The sequence below is a fragment of the Nanorana parkeri genome, unplaced genomic scaffold (genome assembly GCF_000935625.1).
Source record: "Nanorana parkeri isolate BGI_ZX_2015 unplaced genomic scaffold, ASM93562v1 scaffold868, whole genome shotgun sequence".
NCBI classification, from domain to species: Eukaryota; Metazoa; Chordata; class Amphibia; order Anura; family Dicroglossidae; genus Nanorana; species Nanorana parkeri.
Genome location: NW_017307136.1, coordinates 656,667 through 667,389, shown reverse-complemented (window position 1 = coordinate 667,389; position 10,723 = coordinate 656,667). Strand labels below are relative to the sequence as shown.

At 41.8% G+C, this 10,723-nt stretch overlaps 1 protein-coding gene across 2 annotated transcripts; it reads left to right on the top strand.

Moving 5' to 3' along the window:
- Positions 1-792: 792 nt before the first annotated feature.
- Positions 793-7,142, top strand: LOC108794568 (UDP-N-acetylglucosamine transferase subunit ALG13 homolog). Of its 2 annotated transcripts, none has more exons than XM_018565632.1 (4): positions 793-929; positions 2,409-2,571; positions 4,184-4,322; positions 6,950-7,142. In XM_018565632.1, exons 1-4 carry the CDS (start codon positions 846-848, stop codon positions 7,059-7,061), a joined length of 498 nt encoding a protein of 165 aa, XP_018421134.1. In that variant the 5' UTR covers positions 793-845; the 3' UTR covers positions 7,062-7,142. The 2 variants fall into 2 exon arrangements, with proteins under 2 accessions (XP_018421134.1, XP_018421135.1); XM_018565633.1 differs by having other exon boundaries at positions 2,409-2,575; positions 4,182-4,322.
- Positions 7,143-10,723: the final 3,581 nt, after the last annotated feature.

The following is a 10,723-nucleotide window of genomic DNA, read 5'->3' as shown; positions in this document are numbered from 1 at the left end:
CTGCCAGCTCGGAGGATTGCGTGAGTATAACTTTTTATACAAGCAAAAACAAGCAGGTAACCCTTGCAGTGTAGGGGTAGCCCCTCTGCAAGGGTTCATTGCTATCCAGAGTTCTTTGTTAAGACACCGTTCCCACACGTTAATCACTCCGTGGGATTAATGCACGGTACTGTGCAACACACCTACCATGCGTTACAGTGTAGGAGGTGCATTGCTTTGCCATTCATTTGAATGGCACCCAAAACGCACCTCCTGTGTGTTGTGGTGCATTGTGATTAAAAACATCGTGCATGCACAGTCGATTGGCTCTTCGAATGAATGGCAACGCAATGCACCTCCCGCATTGTAACGCTGATCAATGATCTGTGGCTGATCAGCTTCAATGGATGGCAAAGGTGACATTAGAGGTCTAATAGCCAACTAATGTCTCCTTAAAGAGGACCTGTCACCACTAAAGTGCTATCACTTGGTGGGCTTGTGAGCTCCTATGCGATAGCAATAAAGTTAAGGCACAGCGGGAACAGGACCTGCTTTCTCCAACTTCCTCTATTCCACCAGCACTGTAAAGAATTCCTTGTCTTGTTACTTTGTACGATAAACACACTTCCGCCGCCCGCCCGATCTGTAACATTGTCTAGGTACATTCAATTACTATTAATAGCCCGCTGTGTTGGTCATGTGACCGCGCGAGCTGAAGCCCAGCCATCCAATAGCAAACAGCGACACCTGCAGACCAATGAAGAGCTGACAGCTTGCACCAATCGCGGCGAGGCTCTCACGGTACCAGGAAGAGACTGAGCCTTGGAAGAGAGTGCGGAGCCCCGGAGCCGTGACCGGGCTGAGGGATGGGGAAGTGTGTGTTTGTCACCGTGGGGACCACCAGCTTTGATGAGCTCATCACCGTCATCTCCTCTGATCGCTGTACAAGTGTAAGGCGACTACTGCTGATAGAACTGCATCTGTGCATTGTGTCATAACACCTGGAAACCCAGGGTGCCCACTACTGTTTTCTAGGGCCAGTAGTAGCCAATCAAAAGGGGAAGGCTGGATTCTGATAGGATGTACTGCCTCACTGCACTTAGGAATTCTCATTTAAAGAACAACTCCGGGAAAACATTTGTATTAACCCTTGCAGTGTGGCTACCCCAGCATTGCAAGGGTTAACTGCTCGTTTACGTCTAGGGACTAAAATAAAGTTATAGTCGACTCATTCTCGGAGTCGGATGTCACAGCGTCCCTCCAGCCTATCTCCTCCTCTGCTGCAGCGCTGGTATGTCCCTCACCGTCCTCAAGTCCAATACAAAGTGCATTGGATGTGATGACTCGAAGATCCACAGACCAATGCAGCGGAGGGGGAGCAAGGTTGGAAGGACCAGTCTAAGAGCAAGCCGGCTCAGGATCAGGTGAGTATACCTGTTTTTTTTTTTAGTCCCTAGTTGAAAACGAGCAGTTAACCCTTGCAGTGCAAGGGTAGCCCCACTGTAAGGATTGTCAAAAATTTTGCCCAGAGATCTGCTTTAAAGAAAGGCTGTACTGAGAGAGATGGGGGGTCGGGGCGCCCAGAGGCATAGCCACAGATCATGCGGCCCAACAGACATTTTTTGGGGGACTTCCGGCGACCTCCCTGCCATCTTTAACCTTAACTAAGGATGTGCATAGGCTTGGTGCAACCCGAGTTTGCTTGAGCCCATGCAGAATTGTCAGTAACAGATCCCAAATCAGCTGTGGCTGGGGCATTCCCTTTGTTACATCAAATGCCACATCCGGAGATGACAAACTCCGTTCACACCAAGCCCATGCACATCCCTAATTCTAACATAGTAGAGAACACACACCACTATATGAGTGCCATTCTCTGAAACATTCAAGACTGCCCACCACCACAAGGAGAAGGGGACCCCAGGACATCACATCACTGGTCAAAAGGCACCTAGAATGAAGGTATGTATTGAAAAAATGGAGAAGGGGAAGTCTAAGAGGAAGGGGTCACCAACCAGGCAGTGTATAAGAAATCTTTATTACATACGGATACAAAGTGTCATGTGACAGGACCAGGGCAATTTTGATTTGCTAACCTTGTTTGCTGCCTTCTGTGAATGAAATCTCATATTGGCATGTATGTAGGCTTTGTGAATGTTCTCACTTCCCCTGAACACTACAGACCTTTGGTGAGAGTGGGCCTCTTGCTCTGGTGGGTAGATAGGGCCTGTGGCCATGGCTGTGTAGGCAGGTCTCACGAGTAAGGTAAAAAGAATATTCTGACTGCAGTATGTTTTGATTGCAGAGCTTCCTTTAAAAGTCTCTGTTGTAGTTTAATTCAGATACTTTTTCACTTCATAAAACAAAAGTTTGCTCGTTAAACTGGTATGTTTATGTGTGACAATGCAACGTTTTTTGTGTTTGTGCAGATCCTCCGAGAACTTGGGTACAACAGAATGATTCTTCAGATTGGAAGGGGAACAGTGGAGCCAGAGCCATACAGTACACCTAATTTTACTATGGATGTTTTCCGATATAAAGATTCCCTTGCCCAAGACATTAGGAATGCAGATCTAGTTATAAGCCATGCAGGTAGCCAACTGTTATTTTGTCCATGTTTAAATATAATAACATCATTTTCAATGGTTATATAGTAAATATCAACTTGGAAATCTTTATATATTCCACCTGCCGTTTGTTAGGCTCTCAATAGGAATATACACTATATTGCCAAAAGTATTAAGGTGCCCATACACCTTTCGATTATCGGACGAAACTTTTCGTCCGATGATCGAACCGTCGTACGATTTTTCGTACCCATCCTGCCCCGATTATCGCAAGGTTCAATCAGCGGTAGTTAGAAAAAAATACCTGAACGACTTGCGGTAATTGACCAAAATTATTTTCGTTTGCGCATGCGCAGTGTTAAATCGTACTTTTGACGGACGGAAACGCCACCAACCATGCGAACATCGTACGATCGACCAAAGTTTTCAAACATGCATGACCTTCAAAAGTCGTACGATTGTACAGTACTATCGGTTGGGCACTCTATTCACAGGTTACGATTGTCGTACGAAAAGACGATGGCATACGATTATCGGACGATAATCGTAAGGTGTATGGGCAGCTTTAGAACACCCCTCCAAATCATTGGATTCAGATGTTCCAATCCCCTACATGGTCACAGGTGTATAAAATCAAGCACCTGGGCATGCAGACTGCTTCTACAAACATTTGTGAAAGAATGGGTCGCTCTCAGGAGCTCAGTGAATTCAAGCCTGGTACTGTGATAGGTTGCCACAGTATCACGCTTCTCTGGCTGGTGATCCGATGGACGTGTCTGGGTTTGGCGGTTGCCAGGAGAACGGTACTTGCCTGACTGCATTGTGCCAAGTGTTTGGTGGAGGGGGATTATGGTGTGGGGTTGTTTTTCAGGGGTTGGGCTTGGTCCCTTAGTTCCAGTGAAGGGAACTCTTAAGGCATCAGCATACAAAGACATTTTGATCAATTTCATCCTCCCAACTTTGTGGGAACAGTTTGGGAATGGCCCCTTCCTGTTCCAACATGACTGCGCACCAGTGCACAAAGCAGGGTCCATAAAGACATGGATGAGCAAGTGTGGGGTGGAGGAACTTGACTGACCTGCACAGAGTCCTGACCTCAACCACATAGAACACCTTTGGGATGAATTAGAGTGGAGACCGCGAGCCCGGCTTTCTCGTCCAACATCAGTACCTGACCTCACAAATGACACACTCCTAAACCTTGTGGACGCCTTCCCAGAAGAGTTGAAGCTGTTATAGCTGCAAAGGGTGGGCCAACTCAATCTTGAAGCCTACGGACTAAGACTGGGATACCATTAAAGTTCATGTGCGTGTAAAGGCAGGCGTCCCAATACTTTTGGCAATATAGTGTATATGGAGCTAGGTTTGTCAGAGCAGTGAGCATAATTCTTCCCACGTAGGTTCTTGATATCATGAACAATTTGCGACACAAAAAGCTTTTAAGAAATGATTACAGTCCTGCACAATATCTGATCAACTTTTCATGTTCATCTAAGAGTATCTGCAGTGTATAGTCTTCTCCCTTCTATCACATCAAATGTTTATAATCCTTTATTTGCTTGCTAACTGTAATATAAAAAATATAATGCCAAAAAAGTACACTAAACCAAAGTTTGCCCAATTTCATATCTTTTTAGGTGCTGGAAGCTGCTTAGAAACACTTGAAGAAAAAAAACATCTTATTGTTGTGATTAATGAAAAACTGATGTCCAACCACCAGCTTGAACTAGCTAAGCAGTTGCGTGAAGATGGGCATTTATATTACTGCACATGCAGGTACAACACACAGACTTGTCACGTCAAGCATGCCTGGTGATATGACTGAAAAGGGACAGTGCATTTCTTTACATGCAGATCTGTATTGACAGCACAGGGTATTATACTCACAAATTCATGTTTAGATAAGGCCTTCTATATAGATCCACAAGACTGGAGCTGTAGCCATAATCCAAAAGTTGTACATGCTGAATCCGTGTGTTCATCCAGCTGACCAATGCCAGTTCCAGAGCACACTCAGCCCTAGGCCAACGGGTTTCCGGGGCAACGCCCCTTTCTTCAGGGCTCTAAAGAAGGGGGCGTTGCCCTTGAAATGCGTTAACCTAGGGCTGAGTGTGCTCTGGAACTGTTATTGGTCAGCTGGATGTAGACACAAGGATTCAGCCTGTACAATTTAGGGATTATGGCTACAGCTCCAGTCTTGTGTTGTGGATCTATATAGAAGGCCTTATATACACATGAATTTTTTCCAGATATATCATCCGGTAAGTTTACCTAGCTGATGAGATGCTGCCACTCTGGGGGAAGATTTCACTTTTGTGATCCATAGCAAGGGCCCCTGGCGCTGGTGGATGAGCAATGATTTTTGATGACTAGCACAGGGTATTAGTTTAAAGTGGATTTCTCACAGTTGTCTTTTAATATATGTCACTGTGGGGCACATTTCAAAAACCACTGCAAACCAGAGTGCATAGAGCTTTATCAACAGCTGGATGGATACAATGGATCGCCTTTATTCATTTATGTTAAACATTTATCCCAAAAGGAAAACAAAACTGTTGCTGTAACTGCTTAAAAAAATGTTAGCTGGAAGTCTGCTTTAATATGTTGGTCAAGTCCATCTAAATTTGGAGAAGCATCTAACACTCCCCTCATCACAGGGTGACAATGCTGCTATCTATGGGTGGCTTCATTGCCCCTTTAGTGAGTGGAACCACCCTAAAGATGGCCATATACCTATAGATTTTCTGTCAGCCTATGATAGAAATGCCTGATTGGATGTAGGCATTGTTCAGGTATTTTGAGAGTCAACGGGGCCAACTTGCAAGATACTGAAGCTTGGTCCAGTGGGAGGTTCCTCCATCCACACAGTTTAACATAAACGAAGGAATCTGTTGCACTTTTTCCATCTGACCATAGAAAATCTGCAGATAATCTATAGGTGTATGGCCAGCTTATGACAGGAAGTTTGTTACTGGCCAGGTCACAAGGTGAAAATTCAGGGGAAAAAAGCCTAAAAAAGAAAACTAATGCAGTCACCACATTTAAGGGATGGAAAAGTACAATATATTACTTTTTTCGGTTTATATTTTCTTAAATAACATAACAGATTGTGTGACCTAATATGGAGACTACCCTTAAAGTCTGGTAACAAGAGCCAGAAGGTTTTTATACTGGAGGGCCACAGCACTGGCATTAGTCTAACCGCAGAAATCATATTTCGCTCATAAAAGAAAGTGCCAGTTCTTGCAAACCGGACTGTAATACCCAGGAATCCTACCAGCACAGAAATATGAACGCAGAGTTGCAAATTGTAAACACTTAATTTGTCTTTAATGGAGCTATATTCCTAAGTAAAATATAGAATAGTTTTCCATGATGGTCACAAACTTAAAGTGACATTAAACCCTCAGATTTTTTAACATAAACCAATACTGTAATGTGTGCCTTACTGTAATCCATGGTTGTTTCCCTTCTCTTTGCCGCTCTTCCTTTTAAATCCTCATGTCTTCTCATGCTGGGGGAGAACTTCCCTTTGCAGCTGAGTGCCTCTTCCTGTAGTGCTGGCTCAGGTTACAAACCTACACACAGACACCATGTATCCATTTCAGAGACAAGGCAGTCTGCTGCCAAACAGAAGTTCTGCCCAGCATGAGAACAGATACAGATTTAAAAGGAAGAGCAGCAAAGAGAAGGGAAACTACCATAGATTACAGTAAGGCACACATTACAGTATTGTTTTATGTTAAAATATCTGAGGGTTTAATGTCACTTTAAGTAGCCACAAATTCTGTCGCGTTTTTAGAGATAACAGCTTGCATTATTAGCAGCTGGAGGTAGTAATCCAGGTATATATATTTGTTCATCTGAATGTCCATTGCCTTGTGTTTCCAGAAAATATATTTACTGTTATTCATCATTTCAATTAGGGAAGATTACAATGAAAGTGATGGGAAAGCAGCCATCAATAGATGGTTTGTTTATGATATAAAATGTTTTCTTAATAATAATAAAAGTAGTCATGTTTATTGTATTTTTATCCCATGTCTGTAAGTGGAACGCCAGACAATGTTTAACTTTTGATAATTGATCAGGACATCTGCAAAGATTTTATGGCCAGCCATTTTCCTGTTTCTTTCACTGGACACCGAACAGCAAGTGAGACAGGAGCTCCAACAAAGATCTTCAACACAGGCCGCAGTATAAACCTTTCAAAGGTTCTAGACCTTTCCAACCCAAAACAAGATGTTGACTGGGGTTCTAAAGTACAAGTGAATTTGAATGAGATTAAAAATATGGATTTTAGATTGAGGTCATCTGTGTACATTGCATTTTTAATTAACTATCTACAGTATATTATCCCATATTAATGTCATTTTTCTTTTCTTTTCTTTTTCTTCACACAGTACCCTAGGGAACATGCTAAAGTCAATGGATCTTTCATCTCTGAAGATTTTCCCCCCAGGCCGACCAGAAAAGTTTGCAGAATTTTTAGATAAAGCGGTGGGGTTTACATAACAGTTCATAAGTGAAAGAAAACATTTTTGGTACTATTTCCTGTGGGAATACATAAACACATTTATGATGTAAACACATCCAGATATTTATAGAAATAGTATTTTAAACTAATAGCTTTATTATCATTGTATATTATGTCTCCTAAACACTGTCCTGAAAGGTGTGTGTTATCTTGGTGTCTCCACATTATGAAAGGTGAAGTATGTAGTGTTTGGGTTTCTTATTAGCTACCAGTTATTACACTGATGCACTAAAAACATGACCTTGCTAGCTGGCATGAGAATGAAAGCAATCAGATCCTCAGTTTTATGTTTCCTTTCAATACAAGAAAGAAGTCGGGTGGTTGGTAGGGGCAGCTTAGTTGTCCTGAATGAACAGAGACAATTTTTTTGCTTTAATTAATTTCAGGACAATGCATTAAAGTGAGATACATAGTAGAAAAACTGAAGGGCTCTTCTACTTTCTAGGAATAAGTGGAAGGTTCTTCTGCCTCTCATCTTGCCAGGCCCCCGGACCTGCTACTATTATTATTACTGATATTTGTATAGAGCCGAAAATGTACGCAGCACTTTACATTGTTGCACATTCACATCAGTCCCTGCCCTCAAGGAGCTAACAATCTAAGGTCCCTATCTCACATGCATACATAGGAGGACCAATTTAGGCAGGCACCAATTAACCTACCAGCATATCTCTGGAGTGTGGGAGGAAACCCATGCAAGCACAGGGAGAACAATCAAACTCCTTGCAGTTAGTTCCCTGACCTGAATTCTAATCAGAGACCCCAGTGCTGCGAGGCAGAAGCGCTAACCACAAAGAGCTGCAACTATTGATTTTTTTTATAATGGATTAGTCGGCCGATTATTTTTTTCCGATGAATCGGGTAACTACCATCCTTCATTTAAAATGAAATACACAAATGCTGTGTTGCAAACATATAGTTTTCTTCAGAATAAAACTGCATGCACAATTTTTTTGCAATCGCACTGCACTGCAACGCACTGCATTGCAGTACCATGCATTCCAATGCGAGCGATCACACTGTGGGTGGGAGGCACGCTTGGGGTGCCATTGAAATGAATGGTACTGCAACGCACCTCCCACAGCAGAATTTGTCAGGCCAAAACCGAAAATTACTTTTTTTCCACCTATTATAATTGATATTAGATTTGTTTATTTTATAATTGTATTGTAAGCACAGGGCACTTGAATAGCTTCAGCCAGGGAATGACAGCTGCCAGTGTCAAGATACCACAGATGGCAACTGAATGTAAATACAGTAGGTAGTGAGCTGGTGCAATAGCCAGCCTGCTATTGGCCTTTTCAAATTGCAATAGCCAATAGCAGGCTATCTATTGCACCCGCCCACTGCTTGCTGTGCCCTCCTCACACCATGGAGGAGAGAGCTAGGGAATCCAACCAAATAATCGAGAATGAGAATAGTTGACAACTATTCTGATAATCGATTCTTAGCGATTAATCGATTAGTTGGTTGCAGCCTTACTAACCACTAAGCCATGGTTATGATGGTTCTTCTTATTTTAGCAGCTCTGGCACCTTCAACATGTATTTGCTTTGTCATCTTCTCCATCATCTATAACTGAGTAGAAAGGCATGTGGCCTGATAATTTTATATTATTGTGTAAACTCCTCTGCCAGATAGCAAGGATAACTTGCCACAAACGTGTGGCAGGGAAAAACTGTAATTCTTGTTAACTTGCTGCACACATTCCTGGCAAGTTGTAGACTTGCAGCACAAGTTCTAGTTGACCCTTTCTGAATTTGTAGCAAATTTGCTTAGCAGGTCTACAGCAAGAGTCCTGCAGGTCTTTGCAAGAGCTCTGCAAGTGTACAGCACTTTTGTAAAGCACGTTGATCTGGAGACTTGCAATGCAGACTTGCTGTAATTGTGCAACAAAATTGTGAACTTGGCAAGTCTAGCAATAGTTCAGCAAGTCATTTTCAAACTTGCAGGTCAATTGCTTGCTATCTGGGTTGGTACCTGAGCTTCTAATATTTTATTTTATTGTCAACGGGGAACTCTACACCTTTTACTCTCGCAGCTAAAAATATTCCAGCCTCAATAACAATGATTATTTTATTACTTGATGCCCTAAATCATTTATTTTGGTAATGTTTCATGATTATGAAGCTAAATAACTTGGAGCCCTAATAACCACCACAAGCTGGCTTCACATACTCCTACAACTCATAATATCATGTTTGGGCTTCTCTTTGCAGTATGTTATGGAGGGACATTCCCTTATGGGGTGTGGTTGGCTTTCATAAGCTAGGGTTTAGGGATCCTTAGGGTGTGCAGGAAGAACACTGGCATTTAACAGAGTTATATGCAGACATCTTGTGGTGTCTGCTATTAGGGGCATATGTAAATTAAACAGCTTTGCCATAGTGACAGGTTCACTCCAAGGTACTGCTTTTCTGGAACATATGTCAAGATATTTTCTGTAACAAGTTTGTATCATATTTTCAGTATTGATTTTTTTTACTTGTACTTACTATTAAATATATACTGTGGATTGTGTTTATGTTCATCCTGTTTACTGTCTATAATACACATTTCTACTGGACTTACGTGTTTTTTACACCATTTGTGTTGAGTATTCAAGATTAATGGAACTGATAAAAACTGGATCAACGTAGAATTTTCCCGTAACTTTATCTACTCTTCTTAACACAGAGCATACTGTAAGTGATGCAGCAGACGTCGGATTGTGCTTGCTTGGTCATTACATGGCACGCCCACAAGTGTTCTTTGTATTTTTTTTACTTAATTGATTTTTCTGGATTTATTTCTGAATGTTACTATTACACAACACTTTGCAGAGTGCATAGAGCCATTGCTTCAGTCCTAGTTTCAAAAGGAAGCATATAATCTAATAATAACATATTTCCCATCACACTCCAGACTGGAATCCCAATGTGTTTAGATGGGTGCTGGAACCACCTGTGGATGGCGCGGCGCACGCACACGCACACACACACACACACACACACTCACTCACTCTCTCTGTTTGCCTGATAAAGGGACCATTAATAGTTCCGAAACGTAGCTGTTCACTAGTGATACCATGTATTCTTAGCATCTAATAAAGGTGTGTTGATACATTGGACTTTGGTGTGCGGGTGACTACTTTCACGCTTTTTAATTTAATGTCACAACCACAGCCATTCAAGCACATTTGGATTAAAGTCAGCTAACCTAACTGAATATTTTTGTGGGTTGAGAGGAAACCAGAGTATCCAGAGAAATCCATGCAAACAAGAAAATATCATACACAACATTGGACTGACTTAGTCCTTCTATTGTAGGATGGGTAGTCTCTTTGTAAATAGGATTGACTTGTGCCATCTACAAAGTTTTGATATTCCCATAATACCTAATATTGGCTTGCCTTCTACACAGTGCAAAGTGACTGATCATACATAGCATAAGATTGTTATGGGCCTATTATGTTGTGCTTCTATGTACATGAAAGTGTCTTACAGTTGTGTCTGAGAACAGGGAAGGATGAAAATAAATATAGACAGTAACTATATCATTATCTTTGCACTTTGTTTCCTGGCTAATAAAAGGATATCTATAAATTCGGAAGGTAAAAGCCTTTTTAATATATCAATGGGTACCAAAGGACCATTCGACT